This window comes from Numida meleagris, chromosome 25 (assembly GCF_002078875.1).
Source record: "Numida meleagris isolate 19003 breed g44 Domestic line chromosome 25, NumMel1.0, whole genome shotgun sequence".
In the NCBI taxonomy this organism is placed as follows: Eukaryota; Metazoa; Chordata; class Aves; order Galliformes; family Numididae; genus Numida; species Numida meleagris.
Genome location: NC_034433.1, coordinates 394,285 through 414,264, shown reverse-complemented (window position 1 = coordinate 414,264; position 19,980 = coordinate 394,285). Strand labels below are relative to the sequence as shown.

Sequence of the window (19,980 nt, the reverse complement as noted above, 5' to 3'; positions counted from 1 at the left end):
GACCTAGGGGCAGGAGGGCCCCTCGGTGGCGGTCCTAGCAGACCTGAGGCTGTCAGCAGAGCAGGGTAAATTTCTGCAAGCTCCACAGGCGGGCAAGAAGATCCAGGCAGTTTCAATCTAGTTTATATTATTTCTCTATTTTTAAAATCATTAGAATGACCCATCAGCACCAAGCGTGGGTCTGGAGCACTCAAGCCCGTTGTGAATTTGCTATGATGTCCTGCACAAACCCCTCCAGAATGCTGTTGGGTTCCAAAACCCCTCGGAGCAAGGGCTGGGGGAGGACCAACTCCTGACAGGGCTGTGGGAAAGGCAGACTGTAGGGAAGGTAAGGGGCAGCGCTCCATGCACAGAGCTCAGGGGCAGAGCAGCTGCTGTGGGTCACAATGCCATGGGAGCTGGGAGGGGGGTCATGGTCTTGATGGAGGGGCCCCCCGAGCAGCTTGCTGCTGTGTTGGCTGAGCTGTAAGTCACAAGGAGCCTCTCCCTCCCCAGCAGCAGTGGGCTCAGCATTGCTGCGTGGCCAGGGGAGCCACACATCCCACAACGGCTGCAATTTTTCAGTGAGCCCATTTTGATTGTGAAATCTGCAGCAACAACCTGGAGCACGGCCCCGGGTACACGTGCTTCAATATGCAGTGGTTACCCATAGCAATGACTCAGAGGCTTAGCCTCAGCTGCTTATTAAACCAAGCCCGCGTGGCCCCACCGGGGACAGAGGCAGCATCCCGCTGACAGAGGATGCTGGCAGCCACCCAGCACGGGGCCGGGGGTCCAGACCTGTTTCTCCTTTGCTGGCCAGCACGGAGCATTGCCTGCAGCAAGGTGGGGAGGCAGCAGAGCTCCACCCGCTCCCAGGGGCAGTAGCTTTGTGCATTTATGGGCACATTGTGTCCTGTTCAGCAAGAGCGCTGCTGAAACACAATGGAGCTCTGGTGTGGGGCAGCGGAGGCACTGCCCTCCTCCGGCTCCATGCGCGTGGTTCACATTAATGAAGGAAGCGACTGCTGGTTTCTGCAGGCAGCTCTGCAGTTGGGAAGCCCCAGAGAGATCTGCCCCAGTTCTCCCGTCCCCTGCAGGGAGGGGTTCTGGGGATGCTGCATCAGCGCAGCAAACGGAAGCACTGCCAGAGGGCATCTGTGGCAGCAGCACCCATCAGGAGCACGCAGCAGCATCCCCTCCTGCCCACCTACCAGCGTGGGAGTCATGAGGCAGCAGCTTCTCATCAACTGGAGGGTCACCCCATAGACATCCACAGTCCTCTCAGTTTTCAGCTGGTGCAGCAGGCAATCCAGGGAGATCAGTGTCCCCATTTGGTTCTCACCAGCACTGCAAGGGACAGGGGAGGGTCACTGGTGCCAGGCCAGGCTGAGCTGGGTCTGTGAACACTGCTCGAGGTGGCAGGCAGCCCTGCACTGACCAGAGCTAAGGGAACCCACAAGTGCCATCAAGGAAGCATGGAGACACAGCCAGCCTGCCCCACCAAGCTATGTAGAGATGTGGCACAAGGGGACATGGTTAGCGGGCATGGTGAGATGGGCTGGATGACCTTAGAGGTCTCCTCCAACCTTTATGACTCTGTGATCCTACAAGAGGGCACAGTGGGGGTGGGCTGACAGTTGGATTTGACAACCTCAGAGGTTTTTTCCAACCTTAATGATTCTGTGATACTCTCCACGTGTCCCAAGCCCTTCAGGACATTGGTGGGTGCTGTGTCGAGGTGCTGTGCTGTGCAGCCTGGTGGGTACCAGCTCCTAGGAGCTGCCCATGGATGGAGAGAATGGGATGAAAGAAAGATGGGGAGAGATTCTTTATCAGGGAGAGTGGTGATAGGATGAGGGGCAATGGTTTTTAAACCTACCCTTTTTCAGTTTAATTAGACATTAGAAAGAAAATAGGGAAGAAATTCTTTAGTGTGAGAGTGGGGAGCCCCTGGCACAGAAAAGCTGTGGGTGCCCCATCCCTGGAAGAGGGCTCGGTGCCAGGTTGGAGGAGGCTTTGTGCAGCTCGGTCTGGCAGGAGGTGTCCATGCCCATGGCAGGGGGGTGGAACTGGAAGATCTTTAGGTGCCTTCCAACCCAACTATTCTATGATCCTATGACTCTATGACCCCACAAACCTGCAGTGCAGAAGGAGAGGACCGACTCTCTTCCTGTTGGGCACGCACCGCCTGACGGCAGTGAGGAGCTCCACCAGGCTCTGGACATCTGGCTGCTGCTTGCTGCTCCACAGCCTGTACAGGAACTGCTGCACCTGCCTCTCCTTTCCTTTCTTCTCCTGGGGAGACACAGAGCTGACATGGCTGACGGGGAAGGATGGGTGAGTTTGGATACAGCTCAGCCACGTCTCCACACACCTTTCAGCCCACGCCCCTCCAATACCCCAGAACGGCCCCGCAGACACATACGTGCTTCACTTTGAGCTGGATACACCTCCAGCCCGAGGCAGGCTTCTCCGTGCCGCACTGGATGCTCAGCAGCTTTGTGCAGAGGGAGCCTCCTTCCAGCGGCCAGCACGTGTCGCTCGGGACCTGTGCACAGCAGCAAGTTTGGTTCGTGTCAGTGGTGGATGTCAGAGCGGGCACCAATAGCTCCGCCAAGGAGTAGCGGGCACAGTGCCCCACCTCCCCCATCTCCTGCCACGGCAGCAGCGTTAGGATGGTGTGAATGTCCTGCTCCCACACCAGCGTCCAGAAGTCCTCCATGGTCAGCTTGTCAGGCCCCTGGACAGCCAGGTAGTCTCTGCCGGAGCTACAGCCCTGGGTGGGGAATGAGAACGTCACTCTCTGGTGAGGGTGGCACGGGGACCCAGGCAGGGAGGTGGGCGCTGCTGCACGGGATCGACTCACCGGGACACGCCACACCTGCAGACCTGAGAAAGGGCCCTGGTCCAGGAGGGAAAACTTCACTCTGGAGCGATCGTCTGCAAAACAGGTGGGAGATGGAGTGAGCCGGGGCGGCCTCGTGCTCGCACAGCTCCTGCAGCCTGACCCCAGCCTCTGAGCAGCTGCATCCACCTCCCAGCCACCCTGGGGACGCCTGGTGGACTCACTCCCCTGTGTCCAAGCACATTTTGCACCATGTAGCTCTGGCCCAACCCGGTGGGAAGGGGATGCGAGGTGCCACAGCACTTACAGGGCAGGATGCTGGAAGAGGGCCGTGTTTGCTGGGTGCCTGATGATGGTGTAGCAGAGCTGGTTTCCTCCTTGGCGACCTCCAGCAGGGTCTGCCAGAGTGAAAGGCAGCAGTGAAAGCCATGAGCAGAGCAGGCTCAGGGGAGCAGGAGGAACTGGGGCAGCTCTCACCTCATACTCCCTCAGGAAGCCCATGTTGGACTTGGCAGAGTTCTGGGCGTAGTGCTGTGCAAAGCTTTTCAGTGGGATGGGGCAGGACCTGGGGAGAGAAGCTGGTGGTGAGGATGAGGGTGAGCAAATGCAGAAGCATCCAGGCTGTGTCTGCAGGGGCTGGGCAGGACTGCAGGCAGACTATGCCCTGGGATCATGCAGCTCCCCAGCACAGCTCTGACAGCCCTAACCCCAATCCTAACCCATTCCCAAGATGTGGCATGGGGAAGGGCATCCCGTTTTGAATGAAGGAGAATTTGGCCATATAGATAGGTGTGTAACCTCCAGAAGTAAGCTCAGGGATGACAGGGTAGGTGGGCAAAGCCTGACCTGCTCCCTCCTCTTGGCCTTTGTAAGAAGGGACATCCAAAAGTCCAGCTGCCATTAGCCCCTCCAGCTGGAACCCATCTCTGGTGCATCCCAGGGGCTGGGAATTCCCAGGCTGATATCCATGCCTGCCCCAGGAGAGCTCTGCAGCAATTTGGTGTTGGCATAACCCAGAAAACTGATGCTGAGGAGGGGAGGACTGTTCTGGATCGGGCTCCCTGTGCTGCAGGGAACAACCAGCCCCGGGCTGACCCCCTCATATACACTGGGTAGGACAGCTGCTGGGTCACCCTGTCCTCCTGTCCTGGGATCCTAGCTCACTGCCTGCAGGGCTGTGGGGCAGGGTGGGGAGAGGGCAGGCAAAACACAGCAGGTCCTTACGTCTCTGTCCCTGATAAACCCAGGAGTGGTTCCTCCAAGATCTTGTCCAGGATACAGCTGTGCAGGAAGATATATTGGGACTGGAAGGCAAAGGCAGACAGCAATGTAGAGCAATCCTGCACCGTGCAGATAGCAAGAAGGGGGGGGGGGAGGTATGGCACTGCCCAGCGGGCAGGTTGTGTCTGATATTCATGCCCCCCACACTCATACCCCAGAGCTTGGTTAGCCCAATCTCGGAGTCCCTGCATCCCTCCCCGGGTCTGTCTTGAAGGGCAGTACTGACTCCTTGACCCAGCCTTGGGGAGTGGACTCATCAGCTGGGAGGGGGACTCCACAGGCCAGTGGCCTGGTGTGGGTAAGAACTGCCTGCAAAGGGGCTGGTCCTGTTGCTACGTGCTCTTGGGCATCGGTCTGCCAGCCCTGCAGGCTTTTGTCCCAGTGGGCCCAGGGTAGAGGGAGCAGAGGTCTTACCAATGTCTGGATCATCTGGTAGCGGTTCATCCGCAGGGCGTAGACCACACCAAACATGTCCACCACCTTCTCCTGCTTCATCTGCTGCAGCAGCCGGTCCAGAGCAATGAAGGTGCCGCTGCGGCCCACGCCAGCACTGAGGGCACAGAGAGCACAGCTGAAACACTGCCTGACCCTGCGGCTGAGGAGGTCCCCTCCTGCTGCTGGACACATCCCCCCGATGCTGCACTGTGGGACACTGGCCCCAGCGTGACTGAGGACTGAGCATCCCCAGCTCCCCCATCCCCTTGGGCTGGACGTCATCCTGGGAATCTGCAATCCCCAGTTCCCAAGGAAGGAGACCCCACAGACCCCAGTGCCCCTCGGATGTTGTTTTCCTCCCTGCACCCTCTCCCACCAATTGTCCTGCAGGGCAGTGCCTTGCCTGCAGTGCACCAGGGTCGGCCCCGCATCCTTGGCACTCTGGATGTGCTCCCAGACCTGCTCCCTGAAGGCCAGAATGGACGCTGTGGACTCTGGGATCCCATGGTCAGGCCACGCAGTGTAGTGCAGGTGGGACACGCGCCGTTCTGCCCGGCAGCCCTCCTGCCAGGGGGTACAGCGGTCATCAGCGTGCATGGATGTGCCTGCACCCTGCAGCTCCAGGAGCACCCAGGGACCCTGGGACACCCGGCTCCAGCCAGGCCCACATCCACCCCACCTGTCACACTGCTGCATCCCTGAAACTGCAGGGCACATCCCATAGCAGGGACAGAGCAAGGCAATGGGAAGGAGAGAGAAAGGTTGGGTAGGAGGGTTGATATGTGTTGGATGTGTCTGTGCTATTGAGTTTGAGGCAGAATCAAGAGGAATGGGTTGTCCAGAGAGGTGGTGGTGCCTGTACCTGGAGAACCCCAGGGTCAGGGCAGGGCTCTGAGCACTGCTGGAGCTGTGGGTGTCCCTGTGCACTGCAGGGAGTGGGACCAGATGGCCTCTAAGGGCCCCTTCCAACCCAAATCATTCTATGACTATGAGATGACTCCCCTGGGGACTGGGTCTTCTTTGAACCCTGCTGCAGGCAGGGAAAGGAGATGGCAGCACCACCACCGAGGAGAAAAACCACAGCATGCCACGCAAACTCACAGCCCTCGATGGGTCCCCGGGTCCTTACTTACGTGCCACAGCTTGAACTCACGCATGGTCCACTCCTCAGCGCTGCTCTGAGACAGCAGGTGGACCCGGACCTGCCCGTAGGAGACAGGGGCCGCTTCAGACGGCCAGTAGTGATCGCAGAGAACCTGGGACACAGGCAGGACAGGGTCACAGCAGGGGCTGGCTCACCCAGGGTGACCTCGCACCTCCCTGGGAGCACCTGGAGAGTAGCAGATGTGTGTGTGGGGGTTCCCTTTCCCACTGGGAGCTGTGCACAGCTCTCCCTACCTCCCCTTGGCTTGGCTCTGAAGAAGGAACCTGTGCACGGCCCCATTACCCACGGGGACTGGAGGAGCCGTCTACACGGGCTATCTCATCCAGACGCGAGCGATAACTTGAGATGCTGCAAAATTCTCTGGGGCAGATGGGCATGGTTCCAGCTAAGCTCTGCTTCTGCCCCTTCTTCTACCAAGCTGCACGCATCAGCATGCTGCTTTCTGGGGAAGCTGCTGGTGTGCGCTCACCGAGCAGGGGCTGGCAGCGTGCACAAACCCAGCTCACACTCAGGGTGCAGACGTACCCGCCCATTCTCCATGCACACTGTCAGCATGATGATGTTGCAGACGTTCTGCTCCCACACCAGCCTCCAGAAGTCCTCGATGGTTTTCTTCAGGGGCCCTTGGGTGACAATGAACTCCTGCGGGGATGTATAGCCCTGAACGAGAGCCAGAGAGGTGCAGTTGGCAAGTGCTTGAGGCAGGGGGTCCTGTCCTGGGACACTCATGCCCTGTTCTGCCCTACAGATGGAGAAGTACCCTTTGTCCTCAGCCCACGAGGGCACGGTTTCCTGGGCAGCTGACTTTGCAAGAAGCTGATTTCACAGGAAGCGTGTGCTGCCCAGCACGTGCTCTATGTTTCTGGAATAAGGAATGGCAGCCCACTTCCCCCCAAGCAGTTCCTCATTCACCCTAACCAGGGAAAGACAGCTCCGGGTCTTTCTCGAGCTCCTCGCTCATTGCTGGAGGTGGGGGAAACATGCAAGGTCCCATCCTTCTCTGCTGTCCCTTAGGCACACGCATGCCCTGTGAGTTCCCGCGTGCCCTGCTGTTACCTGGGGACAGCTCCCGGGTGGGGGACACGGGCACAGCTCCTGGGTGGTTCAAATGCAGCTGCACAGAGCAGAGGGAGAAAGAGCAGACAGAGACAAGGCAGCAAGTTGGGAGAGGATGGAGAGAGGACAGAGCTGAAGAAGAAAGAAGAAAGCCTTGCCGGCCTCCCGACGCTCACTCCTCTGCATTCGCAGCACTCGCCATCAAGCAGTCTCTGTCAACCTCTGCTAAAAGGCACCCCAACACCTCGCCACTGCCAGCTGTGGTCCCAGCAGCAGCTCCTGCCCGCACCCCTCACAGCCTCCATCCTGGTGTCCCGTGGCCGTGTCTCTACGTGGGGAAGGCGGGTGGGCACTCACAGGCACGAAGTTGGCGTTGATGTAGTCCGAGTGTGGGTCATCCCCCAGCTGGCTCAATTTGACCCGCGAGTGATCGTCTGAAAGAGAGCACGCGTGTGAAAGCGAAGGGCAGTACAAGGCTCCTTCTCCCGGGATTGGAGCTAGGCGCTGTGAACCTGCGCTGCTTCCTGACACTGCAGCACAGATCACAGTCCTGGAGGGGGCTGGTGCAAGGAAGGAGCACTTACAGGGCAGCACGTGTGGGTATCTGTTCTTGGAGACGTTGGCTGGAAGCTCAGCCCTCACCTTGGGCTGCTCCTTCCCAACCTCCTTCAGTTCCTGTGGGACAAGGGAGAAGCCAAGCACAAGTGTCAGGGAGCTGCTGGCCAGCCCAGCCCCCAGCCAATGGCTGCCTGGTGCTTCATGAGGCCAAGGAAGGGCTCAGCCCTGCACAGGGAACTGCTCTGCCATTCACCCACCATCACCACTGGTACCCACTTTCAGCTATTGGTGGCCACCCAGCCACTGGGTCATGACAACATCCTTTGACCCAGGCTAGATTGGAACAAGCTATCTGGGGGGAAATTAAGTCCCATCTCTTGCAGGAGTCCCATCTCACCTCAAACTCCTGGAAAAAAGCGTGGTTACCGCTTGCTGTCTTCATCTCATAGTACTGCTTGAAATTCTGTATGGGGATCGGCCGGTGGACATTTCTGCATGAACAAAGTGCAGAGGAAAAGCTGCCTCACCTGCTGCAAGGTCTGGCAGGGCAGCGCTGAGCCCGGCTGCATACGTGGGGGTGCTTTGTAGCCCACCCCCCCGCCCAGGGATGTGAGCCCAACAGCATCGCTTCAACACTGGGAGGGATTTCAGGGCGGTGGGGGGATCCTGCTGCAGAAGCCTCGCAGAGGAGTTGTGATCTACACATTCCCACCTCCACTAGTTTGGAATGGAGCTGGGCAATAAATGCTGAACATGGGAAAGCCAAGGATTTACAACGTAGCTTGATTTTTCTCAAGTCAAAGCTTGAGAAAGGAAAGAGGTGGGACCTGGCTGCCGCAGGGCAATGAGGGCAAGCAGAGAGGGAAGAGCCCAGCCAGCAGCACTCACCTCAAGCTGTAGGTCACCATTTCCTGGGGCAGGCTGCTCTTCTGTGTCCTGGAAGCAACACATGGGAGCTGTTACTGATGTCAGTGTGCTGTGTGTTGCTGGCCCACAGAGCATTGCAAGCATCAGGCACACGGTCCTGCACATGTGCAGGGTTCTCTGAGTTAACCACAGGCAGCTCCCCTCTAGCTGGGAGAGGTCCCTTCCTCTCAAGTTGGAAGGGACCCATAAGGATCACTGAGTCCAACTGGTAGCTCCACACAGGACCACCCAGAAATCAGACCTCGCTGGTGTCCTGGTTGGCCAAAAGCTCCTTTTATGGCCTCTCATTGCTCCTCCCCCCAGCCTGGTTGGGTCTTGCTTGAGATTTTCAGCTGAGACCCAGCAGGTAAGAGATGGCTCATCCTCACCTCCTTGCTCTGAGCTGCTTCCAGTAGACCAAAGCAAAAATAGCAGCCAGTGTCAAGAGAAATCCCACGACAATTCCAGCTATTATTGGCACTGGGAGCGGAGTTGTGTCCATGCTATCTCCAGCAGCTGGAATCAGAAAGGACAGAAGTAGGAGCCAGTATGTGACTAGGTTTGCTCCACTTATAACATTTACTACAGCCCATGAGCTCCCTCTGGCTTGCTATTAGCTAATTGCTAATTATCTCTAACCTGCATAGCCAGGTAGGGAAGATGAGAGAGCAGCTGGGTGATAACATCCCCACCTTACCCGAGAACGTGGTGAATGACACTGCGGGCGCGACGGGGTCGTACTTGGTGAAGGCAGCGATGCTGAACCTAGGACAAAGCAGAGCACAGAGCCCACGCGCTGAGAGCCAGCAGAACTGGGGCACCTCAGCTGGGGGGCTGAGCCCCACACGGACCCTTCCCCATGGCCAAAGAGGTGTCGGGGCATCCCATTCCCCATGGAGATCTGCCCTCCATCCTCCTCCAGCAGGGAGCCCTCCCAGCTCCCTGCAGAGCTGGCTGGAGAAGGATCCCCAGGTAGCTGCCCTACACACAGAGCAGTGCTTCCAAGCACGCCTCTGGATTTTAGCACCTGGGAGTTTGTGGGACCCAGGGTGAGCGCCCTGTGGCAGCACCCCACCCCCAATTCTGGGAGCAAATGGAGCCGTGGTATGAGATAAGGGTTTGTGGATAAATAGCTCCCAGAGAGAGGAGACGAGCACTGGCTGTCACAGGAGAAATGAGCTGTCAGGGACATTGAATTTGCACCCTGCTGCTAACGATTAACTAGAAAAACAATAGTTGGTTGAGGATATCTGCTCTTCAGGGCAGCCAAAATGAAAGCTAGCTGTGATGAGGTGCAAAAGGATCTTCTGGCCCTGAGCAACCCAACTATTGTAAGTACATGCAATTCAGTCATGGGTGGTGTAATGACATGGTGCCTTAAATGCCTCCTCACAAAAAGCTGAGGACAGACGGCGGGGGAGCGCTGGGGAGCACTGAGAGTGTGCACTGCTGCTGGGGGCAGTATCTGGGGGGCAGAGGAATGTCCTGCTGCGTTTGGCACTCTGTGACACTGGACCAGTTGGATGCTTTCCTGTGCCAGCCTGGGGGTGCAATACCCCAGTATCCCTGATGAGCATGGGATGGCAGCACATCACAGTGCAGTTGTACTGTCAGGCATGACAACACAGTGCCTCGGGAGAGCAGCGAAGCGCTGCCAGCCTCCAGGATCCTGCTCTGCGCGTGGGATTTCCAAGGGAATGTTTCTCCCGAGCTCCCAGAGCTCTCTCGTGACAGCCATCCTTGCTGCAGGTTCCTTTAGGCTGGAGAGCCACAGCCCTCCAGATTCTGGAGGTCCCCTTTGTCAGAGGAATGCCTGGGGATATGGCCCCTATTAACAAAGGACTGACTGAAGAAAGGATTCTTTGTTCGTAGTCAACCTCGCCTTTCACTCCTGCTCCCCTTGCCCACTGACACGAACATTCCCCCATTGTGCCCACATGGCAGAGCGAGCACTGGGGGTCCGCTATGAGGGGGGGGTGGGCGTGCAGCCACCTCGCAGGGAGCAGGGAGCCTCCTGCAGCCCCCGGGGGCAGGCTGACATCTCTCACCTGTACTGTTCGTTGGCTTTCAGCTTCCCGTTGCACATCGCACGGGTCCGGCCGCACTCCTCCGTCCCCATGGGCACTCGCCAGGTTTCAGGGGATGGGGTGGAGCTCGGGTGGAAGGGATTGGGGATGAGCACAGCCAGGTAGGAGTCCTCCGTCCCATAGTAGTGGTCATACCACGTGCTGGACATGATGTCCTGGGTGGGCCTCAGCACTGCAGGGCAACGTATCAGGTGATGGCGGCACAAGGAGCAGTGGTGCCCGGGGGACCCGCGCCCTTCTGGGGAGCTGCTGCAATTCAGAACACACGGGGCCACTTACGTGAGTCATTCGTGGTAGCAACGACTCCATAGTACTCGATGTGGCCGTTCTCCTCGCTGAACAGGTCGGATGAAATGATGACGGTGGAGCTGGGCTCTACCTGGAAGACGTCTGCTCGCAAGGGCGGGGGGAGGGCTGCAAGAGGAACCAGCGAGCACAGCCCGTTAGCACGGCCCTGCATCGCCGCTCAGAGCGCTGCCTCCGTGCAGGACTGCATGGAGCTCACAGATGGGACAGCCCCCGGGTCCAACGAGCAATGCTGGCCGTCTTCTCCTGGCGTCTGTGGGAAAGAAGCGGACTCACCCTCCACTGTTGTGTTGCAGAGCAGAGTGATGGCCGGGCTCCTCCTCGCGTTGATGCCCACGCTGCTCACAGAGATTCGGTACGAGGAGTTCGGCCCCAGCCCCTCCAGGCTGGCCTGGCTCACGGGAACGCTCACAGAGTACATGGGGGTGGGGGGTCCGTCCGAGAGCCCCTCTGCCACCACCTCGTAAGCTTCCACGTCTCCAGGAGAGCCGGTCCAGTTCACAAAAAGGCTCCGTGACTCTGGTAGGCACTGCACGTCCTCCACTGGGTTTGGCTCTGCGAATGAGACACCCATGGATATGAGAGGCTGCGCCAGAGGAATCCCAGCCCATGTGTCACCCAGAGCCACCGTGGTCCTCTGCTGCTCATCCTTAAGTCAGTGGGGCAGGGCATCTGAAACCTAGCAGCCTTCTGTGCCAGGACAAGGTGAAGGGGTCAGGGCCTGAGCAGCAGCAGGAGATCAGTGGAGCTCCGTGCTTCACTTCACAGGCAGCAGGGCTATAGGAAATCTCCCAGGGAGCAGAAGGCTGCAGGTGGGGGCACCTTGCTGACGGGGTCTCTTTATCTCCCACCAAGAAAACTTGCACCCCACTGCTGTACCCCAAGGGCTGATCCACCCCCACACTGTTTCTCCCCCCCAGCCCCAAGCTGCGCATACCCACCCACGGACACCACCAAGGGCTTGGTGCTGCTCCAGTAGGGCCCGGCCACGCAGCTCAGGGACACGGAGTAGTTCCTGCCTGGGGTCAGCCCACGCAGGCGGTGCTGGACCTGCCCCTTGGTGAGTGCGTGCCGCTGCGGCAGCGAGCCGTTCCGGGGGTCCCGCAGCCACAGCTGGCAGTCATCCTGCTGCCCAGGGGCGCTGCCCCAGGAGATGAGCACCGCGCTGTTCCCTTCTGCCGCCGCAGAGACATTCTGGGGAACAGAGGGGGCTGCAAGGGAAACCACAGCAGGGCAGAGTTACTGGGACACCAGGCACTCTCTTGTGTCCTGCAGAGATGCAAGCGGAAGATGGGTAATACGCAGGGAAGCTTCGTATGCTCGGTGGTAACACTGTGGGCTGCCACTATGAGAAATGGCTTTTAAATGGCAATGGGAGGACATGCGAAATGATGAGCATGAGCAGATGGCTTCCTCCTGCCAATTAGCAAATTTCATTAGTGACCTGCCTGAAGGGCTCTGCACATGACTCCCAGTACCCTGCAGGGCTGGCTGAGCGTGGGAGCAGAGACCTCTGGATCCCCCAAGCAAAGTGCATGGACTGTGGGGATAAGCACATGAAAAGACTTATTGTGCTTATCTGCGATTTCCACATTCCTGAAAATAATTAAAAAAAAAAAACCCAGCTTCCCCATATTTCCCATGCCAGGAATTTTCTGAGTGCCTGGGAGAAAGGCAGTGGGGGTGGTGGGGTGCCCAAGGGCGGTGTATTGCCTGCTCTCCTCCGTGATCCCCAGAGCACGATCCCGCTGCTCCAGCTTCCAGGGAACATCCCCAACCCCATCCCTGCCCTCTTCCCCCCACCCGGGCACGCTGAGCCTTGGCACCCCCCATCCCCCACCACTCACTCGTCCAATCGCTGATGTTCCCCGCGGAGGCTGCGTGGGGCCCTGCCACGGACACCACCTCCAGCAGGTATTTGTGTCCCGGATCCAGGCCAGAAAAGGTGAACTTGCCGACGCCTTTCCCGACAGATGCGCTGGCTGCCAGAACTCCCGATCCCGAGTGGTACAGGAGGAGCCTGTAACCGTCGTGTCCCTGCGGTTCGGCTCGCCAGGACACGCTCAGCCTGTTGGGGTACCCCTGGTTTGTCATGTACACGTTGCGGGGTGCCAGGGGATCTGCGGAGGCAAGATGAGCACCACGTGTCAGTGAAAGGCTGAGCACGCGGCTCAGAGCCCCGGCAGCGTCATCGGATGGGATGCACCGTGCGAGGTAGGGCTCTTCATCGTGCTCAGCACCACGGCACCGCTGTGCCCCGGGGCTGGGGCTCAGGGTCTGCCATAAGCATCAGTGGGGCCACATCCTTTGCTGTGATCCACACTCAGCCAAGGCACAAACTCCAAACCCAGCTACTCACACGTCCAGTTGCTGGCATTCCCCGCAGGTGTCTGGTAGGACCCAGCTATGGAGGCCACCTCCAGCACGTACTTGCTTCCCGGGGCCAACCCCACGAAGGTGACGTTGTGGGTGTCTCTCCCAGCTGAGGCCGTGGCTGCCACGGTGCCCAGCCCGGCGTGGTACAGGGTCAGCGTGTAGCCATCGCAGCCCCCAGCTGCAGCCCCCCAGGACGCGCTCAGCCTGTCGGGGTGCCCAGTGCTCAGCAGGCGCACGGCAGCGGGGGGCAGCGGGCCTGGGGGGGCACAAGACCTGATGTTAGGGACCAGACATCAGGACACCGCGCAGCAGGACCAACGCTCCCTCTAAAGGCACCAGGTCCCCCGCCAACTCCCCAGACCTCTTCAGGGCTGCCCGGTGGTGCAAACCTCCCACCCCTCTGCAGGGGAAATTCCTCTGGGCACTCACGCGTCCAACCACTGACGTTGGGTGCTGCTGCCTGGTATGGTCCGGCTGTGGCACTGACCTCCAGGGAGTACTCGTACCCTGGGGCCAGCCCCGTGAAGGTGACGTTGTGGGTGTCTCTCCCAGCTGAGGCCGTGGCTGCCGTGGTGCCCAGCCCGGCGTGGAACAGAGTCAGCGTGTAGCCATCGCAGCCCCCAGCTGCAGCCCCCCACGATGCACTCAGCCTGTCGGGTTGCCCAGTGCTCAGCAGGCGCACGGCAGTCGGGGGCAGTGGGCCTGGGAGGGAGACAGGAATCATTGCCAGGAGCCATGTCTGGGCAGGTGGAGGGGAGACCGTACAATCATAGAATCCTTAAGGTAAGAAAAGTCTTCTAAGATCACCAAGTCCAATCCCAACCCATCCCCACCATGCCCACGAACCACGTCCCTCAGTGCCACATCTCTGTGGTTCTGAACACCTCCAGGGATGGTGACCCCACAACTCCCCGGGCAGCCTGTCCCAGTGCCTGACTGCTCTTTCTGAGATGGCTTTTCTTTTGATATCCAGACAATATAATTATGTGAGTGGGAGAGGACAGCAGGATGTGGCAGGACCAGTATGGCCTCTGTATCAAACTGGGAATGGTATATAGCTGCAAGAAGAGCACCATACTCACGTGTGCAGTGGGTGAGGTTGGGGGTGCTGGCATGGTAGGGCCCAGCTGTGGCTCTCACTGCCACGCTGTAGTGGGTGCCGGGGTTCAGGTTGTGGAAGATGTGACTCCTGGCACCCCCACCCAGCACTGCGTGTCCGGCGCGGCGGCCGGAGGCTGTGTCATAGAGCTCTGCCATGTAACCCTCTGCTCCTCGCCCCACAGCTGCCCAGGATGCCCGCAGTGCTGAGGCCGAGGGGCTGCCCAGGGTGAGGTTGGCAGGGGCCAAGGGATCTGGAAAGCAAGAGGGAGAGAGTCAGCTCCTGCGTGCCGGGGGTTGCTCATGCACCAGGTGGGGGACAGGATGGCCACCAGGGTTCCTCCTGGAGGGAAGCACCGGGTTAGTGCACGTGGTCCAGGCGCAATATCCCCAGGGCTTGCAGCTGGATGTGGCAGGGGACACAGACAGAGGTACCCAGAGCCTCTGGTGGGGGCAGCGGGGACTGGCTCTGTGTAGGGGAGGACAGTGAGCAAAGGTGGGACAAGAAGCGTGGGGCACAACGGAGGGGATTTGGAATGGGGGAGGTGGTGGTGGGCACTCAGCGGGGCTCAGATGGGGGCTCTGGGGCACAACGCAGCCCCTCGGACTCACATGTCCATTGGGTGACGTTGGCAGAGGAGGCTTCCAAAGAGCCTTTGACAGCAATGACCTGCACAGCAAACCTGCTGCCTGCCTCCAGGTGAGTCCAGCTGATGTTCTGGGCATCCTGGCTCACGGTCTGCACCCGATGTCTGCTCTGGCTGAGGCTGTGCAGAATAACACGGTAGTGGTCCCTCCTGCCAAGGGGTTTGCTCCACCACGCGTGGAGCTCGGAGGAGCTGCCTGGGTTGGTCAGGCTCAGGTTTGTTGGAGCAGCGGGAACTGCAAGGAAGGGCAGACACATGAGTCGGAGAGAAAACAATCCAGTTCTGAACATGCCACCAGTTCTGCAGAGAAGCCGTTCTCCTTGTTGCACCTGGTGCAGGAAGGCTGCAGGAGGCAGCGCTGCAGAAGAACAGCCAGGACTGGGTGGCAGACATAGATCCCCATCCCATAAGGAGCTCCTTGCAGCTCTGAGCCACCTGAGGGTGCTGTGATGCTCACCTGTGCAGCCAGTGGTGTTCTCGGGGAGGGAGCGGAAGGCTCCAGCTACTGCCCAGATCCCAACAAGGTAGCACGCTCCTGGCATCAGCTGCGTCAGGGTGACGTTGGTGCTGTCCTTCCCCACTTCCAGGTTCCTTGCTGGTGAGGAAGAGCCCTCCTCCAGCACGCTGAGCAGGTATCCATCCCTCTGCCCTGGAGGGGTCTCCCAGTGCACAGCCAGAGCCCAGGCAGCGCCCACAGGGCTTGCAGACAGCGAGAGCGGAGGCAGCGGGACTGTGCGAAACAAACAGCGTTACAGGGGCAGGCCCAGGACTGACTCTAGGTTGGGAATGGAGCTGGGAGCCACAGGTGGTTGGTGGAGGGGCTGCCTTCCTACCCGTGTAGCCGATGGCAGTCTGAGAGGAGATACGATGAGGCCCAGCCTGAGAAATGATCTCCACTCGGTACCGGGAGCCCGGCACCAGCCCCTCCAGGTCAAGGTGGGTGACACCACGGGGCACAGACACGTTCCTGATGATGGACAGGGACTCTGCCACCGAGAGCTGCACCAGGTGGTCTCTGCCACCGCCTGACTCCACCCAGCTCACGTGCAGCTCCTGCGGTCTCTGGCCGGGCTGCACGCTCACGTTAGCCAGAGACAGTGGATCTAGGAGGAAACACAGCATAAAGATCCGTGAGATGGTGGAGGAAAGCAGATGGAGAGGTCAGGACCCAGCCCACACCTCCGCACGGCACTAAGGGTGCAGGTGGGCACAGAACAGAGCCCTCAGCTCCCAGGACTGCTCACACAGCATCACAGAAAGGCTGAGGCGAGAAGGGACCTCTGGAGGTCACCTCCTCCCAGCAGAGCTACCTAAGAGCAGGTTACCCAGCACCACGCTCCGCTCCATGGAAAGGCAGCAGCAAGCCCCACAGCACTGTGCACACACTCCTGCATCCCTCCCCTGCTGCTCTGAGGCCAGCCTGGAGATAACGCACACTCCAAGCAGCTCAACAGGGGAAACACCGAGCTGGGAAAAGCATCGTGAAGGGCCAAGAAGCCATCACACAGCACCGAACTCATGACGCACGTTCCCATTCCCATCAGCATGGAGTGTGCAGCTCTCGCTCCATAGAATGGCCCAGGTGAGTCCCGCAGGCAGTGCCACTTGTCACTCACATGTCCACTCGGTGGCAAAGTGTGACGAGGATCGGTAGGGGCCGGCGAGGACGGTCACCTTCAGGAAGTACTGCACGCCAGGGGAGAGCCCCAGGAAGGTGAAGTTGTGGATGTTTGGCCCCACTGAGATGTTCCTCTGCGCTGGATGGCTCTTGCTGTAGAGCTGGAGGTGGAACTGGTCCACGTCACCTGCAGCCTTGTCCCAAAAGGCCGAGAGTCCCAGCGGGCGCCGGGTGTTGGTCAGGGTGACACCGGATGGAGCCAGCGGGTCTGGGGGGGTGCAGGTAGTGAGGGGGGGCAGTGGGATGGGGGCTGTGATGGGGATGTGCTGGCATGGAGGGTGAGCTGCAACTCAACAGCAGCAAGGGGAGGTGGGTGCAGAACAGCTGGCTGCAAAGAGGTCCTACACTGCCGTGCACTCATCATGGGCACGCTCAGCTGCTTGTCCCCAGTGGACTCAGGTCATCAGCACTGGGAAATTAAACCCCACACAGCATGAACTTCTGCTCTGCAGTGCAGGAGCAGGTCCCCACCCAGTGTGCTAGGTACCCTTTGGTAACATATCCCATTCTGTGATGGGTTTCTCCTGCACTGAGGACCCTTTTGCTTCCAACCCAGCTGAAAGTGGCTCTGCCTGTCCTCCCGCTCTTCCTCTGTCTGTCTGTCCATCCCCCCATACATGCTCCACACTCTGTCTTGCTTCCATGCTCCCTTGGCTGCCAACTGCAATAGGGTTGGGGCAGGCACTGCACACTCACATGTCCAGTCTGTGGCTGACCGCACGCTGGATCTGTAAGGCCCAGCCATAGCAGCCATCTCCAGTGTATACTGTCTCCCAGGGACCAGGTCCTCAAAGGTGACGTTTGTCCAGTTGCTCCCCACAGACACGTTTCTGACCTGCTCCTGGGATTTGCTCTCCCAGAGGGTGCCCGTGTAACCAGTGCTGCCGGCGGGAGCTGCTCTCCAGGCGGCGTGCAGAGAAGTGCTGCAGCCCTGATTGCTGAGCGTCAGCTGCTCCGGGGGTAAAGGATCTAGGAGAGAAGGTGCAGAGTCACTGAACCGGGGTCACCTGCAGAGGTGCAGCCCAAAACGTGCTGGGGTGGAGCCCCTTCCCTAGGAGCACCCACACGGGGGTGAGTCAGTGTGCTACCAGCATCCCCACTGACATCTACAGGACCGTTTGGCCCAGGGACTGGTCCAGCACTGAGCTCAGACTGGAGGAGGTGTTGGGCAAGGAAAGGTGTTTCAGGGCACATCCAGCCTGAGCAGTGCCACCAAAGTGGGGCCAAAGGGGGGAGAAGGGCACCGGGCTCTGCTGACCCTTATGCTGGCTGGCTGGGATGCAGATGAGGGTCAGACACATCCAGCAATACCTCTGCCTTCCTCCTGAGCCTTTCACCTTTTTACTGGGTGAAGCTGCAAATGATTTCTGCTATACTGTGCCCTGAGGCACAACGTCTGGGAAATGGGCAGAATGCAGCGGGAACCCCAGGGCTGGCGGCAGCGAGGGCGGTGGGACTCACATGTCCAGTTGGTGATGCGCCGGGGCGCGGAGGTGTAGGGCCCAGCCACGGTGCTGACCTCAAAGGTGTAGAGGGTCCCGGGGCGGAGGCCCTCATAGGTGACGTTGGTGGCACCTCTGAGCAGAGAGCTGTTCTTCACGGGGTGCTCCGCGGGGCTGAGGGCCAACACGTAGCCCTCTCCCATGGCCTCCTCCCAGCTGGCTCGTAGGCTGGAGGGGCTGCCCTGGCTGGACAGGCTCAAAGCAGATGGTGGGAGCGGCTCTGCAAGGGACGAGGGCAGGGTCACGCACAAGGACAGGGTCGTGCACACAGCTGTGTGGGGCAGTGCGTCAGGCAGCAGTTCCCCCATCAAATACAGGCAGGTGGGGCTGCAGGGGGAGCCTCTGCTGCTCTCAGCTCCAGGACTGGGTGAGCCCCGCTCACTGTTCCTGGCTCCAGTCCTTCCTCCTGGAGTGGCAGCTCCAAGGCATCTGCCCGGGCACTGGCCATGGCTCCGAGTCACCCAGGAGGGGCTGGGCACAGGAAGATGCTGCTTTAAAGGGGCTGGTTGAAATACACTCCCCCAGAGCAGCTGCTGGGAGCAGAGGGAGGAGAGCCCATAGCTCACAGGCGTGGTTGGTGCCTGCCACGACCGGGCACAGCTTTGCCATGGGTCTTTGAATCCCTCCTCATGAGGAACAGTGATGCAACAGATTTTGCTGCTCCTAGGGCCAGGTGCCGCTGCATCACACAGCCTCATCTCTGCTCCCACAGCCCTATACGCAGGAGCTCAGCCCCTCTGCAGGGCACCCCGACTGGCCCAACAAGACACGCTTCAGCTTTCTGCTTACGTGTCCAGGCTGCCGCGCTGCGGGCAGAAGCCCGGTAAGGCCCAGCCACCGCTGTCACCTGGACAGAGTACTGCTTCCCAGGGCTCAGCCCGTGGAAGGTGACGCGGCCGCTGTCTCCCCCGACGGAGATGTTCCTGGTGGGAGCACTGTCCTCCTCCTCCCGCAGTGTCACCAGGTAGAAGTCCCTCTGTCCCGCCGGGGCGCTCCAGTGAGCCTGCAGGGAGCTCTGCTCCTCCGCGCCGCTCAGCGTCACGTTGGTGGGGCTCAGGGGGTCTGGAGGGGAACGGGATGGGCTCAGGGTGATGGGGTGTATGGACCCCCAGCCCTGAGCTTGCTGTCTGCTGTAACTCAGGACTGCCAGCACCGGGGCGTTGGGCACAGCAGCAACATCTGCTTGGTCAGAGGGGACGGGCAGCCATGTGTGCAGATGCGAGACTCCATAATCTCCCCACACACCCCCGAGCCTCAATCCCCGCTGCCTTATCCGCACCCAGCCTTCAGCATCCTTTTGGAGTGTGCTGTTTCCAGTCCCCAGCGCAACCGTTCGTGCTCAGCCCTGCTGGGAAATTCCTAAAGAGGCCCTCATCTCCACGGGTGTCCTGTTACGACCTCGCTGATATTCCCAGGATCCAGCCTGGATCGAGCTCCTGGCTGGGCTGCGCGTCCGGCTCCAGGCGCTGTGCAGTCGGGTCAGTCAGACAACTGCAGGGACTGAGTCAGGCTCCATAGCAGAACCAAACCAGCTGGGGGTGTGGAGCTTTTCCAAAATCCGAGCTGCACAGTCAGCAAGCTGCAGCTGCCCGGACTGGCAGGCAGAGCAGGGAAGGGCTGGACAGCTTTGCTCTGTCCAGGACTTGGACCGCACTCTGCATTTTCCTTGCGGTTTCCTGGTCTGAGAGAGCAAGTCTGGGGCCAGAGCTGCTCTCAGTGCTACAGCCACTGCAACGGCAGGGAATGGGGACCGTGGAGGGGACATCACCCAGGGCCAGGAGATAGAGGCAGAAGGGTGATGGTGCAGCTAGTCGGGGGCTGGGAGCACTGCCCTCAATTTCTGTGTTTGCACAGCACCCCACTCATTAGGAGCATCCATCAGGGTGAGTTTAATCAGGTGCTAGCAAAATATACTCAAAATATGGCACAAGTTGCCCAGAGAAGCTGTTAGTGCCCCATTCCTGGAGGTGCCCAAGGCCATGGATGGGGCTCCGGGCAGCCTGAGCTGGTGGGGGGCACCCAGCCCTCACAGGGGGTGGGGCTGTGGGGGCTTTAAGG

General features: G+C 59.7%; 1 protein-coding gene across 5 annotated transcripts in view; it reads right to left on the bottom strand.

The window, feature by feature from the left end:
* The window catches only part of LOC110388209 (receptor-type tyrosine-protein phosphatase V-like), a 34,905-nt gene that overhangs the window by 812 nt on the left and 14,113 nt on the right, over positions 1 to 19,980 (bottom strand). For 3 of the 5 annotated variants that reach the window (XM_021377236.1, XM_021377237.1, XM_021377235.1), the window contains 33 exons: positions 18,712 to 18,984; positions 17,882 to 18,142; positions 17,117 to 17,389; positions 16,359 to 16,628; positions 15,576 to 15,845; positions 15,200 to 15,472; positions 14,708 to 14,977; positions 14,080 to 14,349; positions 13,427 to 13,699; positions 12,981 to 13,253; positions 12,469 to 12,741; positions 11,563 to 11,832; positions 10,898 to 11,176; positions 10,595 to 10,729; positions 10,277 to 10,487; positions 8,926 to 8,993; positions 8,618 to 8,744; positions 8,211 to 8,258; positions 7,720 to 7,813; positions 7,349 to 7,439; positions 7,122 to 7,198; positions 6,234 to 6,368; positions 5,677 to 5,799; positions 4,947 to 5,107; positions 4,523 to 4,658; positions 4,052 to 4,131; positions 3,305 to 3,392; positions 3,135 to 3,225; positions 2,849 to 2,922; positions 2,624 to 2,758; positions 2,408 to 2,530; positions 2,120 to 2,277; positions 1,194 to 1,329 (listed from right to left, as the gene is read on the bottom strand). In XM_021377236.1, coding sequence (XP_021232911.1) covers positions 1,194 to 1,329; positions 2,120 to 2,277; positions 2,408 to 2,530; positions 2,624 to 2,758; positions 2,849 to 2,922; positions 3,135 to 3,225; positions 3,305 to 3,392; positions 4,052 to 4,131; positions 4,523 to 4,658; positions 4,947 to 5,107; positions 5,677 to 5,799; positions 6,234 to 6,368; positions 7,122 to 7,198; positions 7,349 to 7,439; positions 7,720 to 7,813; positions 8,211 to 8,258; positions 8,618 to 8,744; positions 8,926 to 8,993; positions 10,277 to 10,487; positions 10,595 to 10,729; positions 10,898 to 11,176; positions 11,563 to 11,832; positions 12,469 to 12,741; positions 12,981 to 13,253; positions 13,427 to 13,699; positions 14,080 to 14,349; positions 14,708 to 14,977; positions 15,200 to 15,472; positions 15,576 to 15,845; positions 16,359 to 16,628; positions 17,117 to 17,389; positions 17,882 to 18,142; positions 18,712 to 18,984 — 5,819 coding nt within the window. Of the gene's footprint in view, positions 1 to 1,193; positions 1,330 to 2,119; positions 2,278 to 2,407; positions 2,531 to 2,623; positions 2,759 to 2,848; positions 2,923 to 3,134; positions 3,226 to 3,304; positions 3,393 to 4,051; positions 4,132 to 4,522; positions 4,659 to 4,946; positions 5,108 to 5,676; positions 5,800 to 6,233; positions 6,369 to 7,121; positions 7,199 to 7,348; positions 7,440 to 7,719; positions 7,814 to 8,210; positions 8,259 to 8,617; positions 8,745 to 8,925; positions 8,994 to 10,276; positions 10,488 to 10,594; positions 10,730 to 10,897; positions 11,177 to 11,562; positions 11,833 to 12,468; positions 12,742 to 12,980; positions 13,254 to 13,426; positions 13,700 to 14,079; positions 14,350 to 14,707; positions 14,978 to 15,199; positions 15,473 to 15,575; positions 15,846 to 16,358; positions 16,629 to 17,116; positions 17,390 to 17,881; positions 18,143 to 18,711; positions 18,985 to 19,980 lie in introns of those variants that run through there. The other 2 variants (XM_021377238.1, XR_002432823.1) reach the window with 2 other exon arrangements.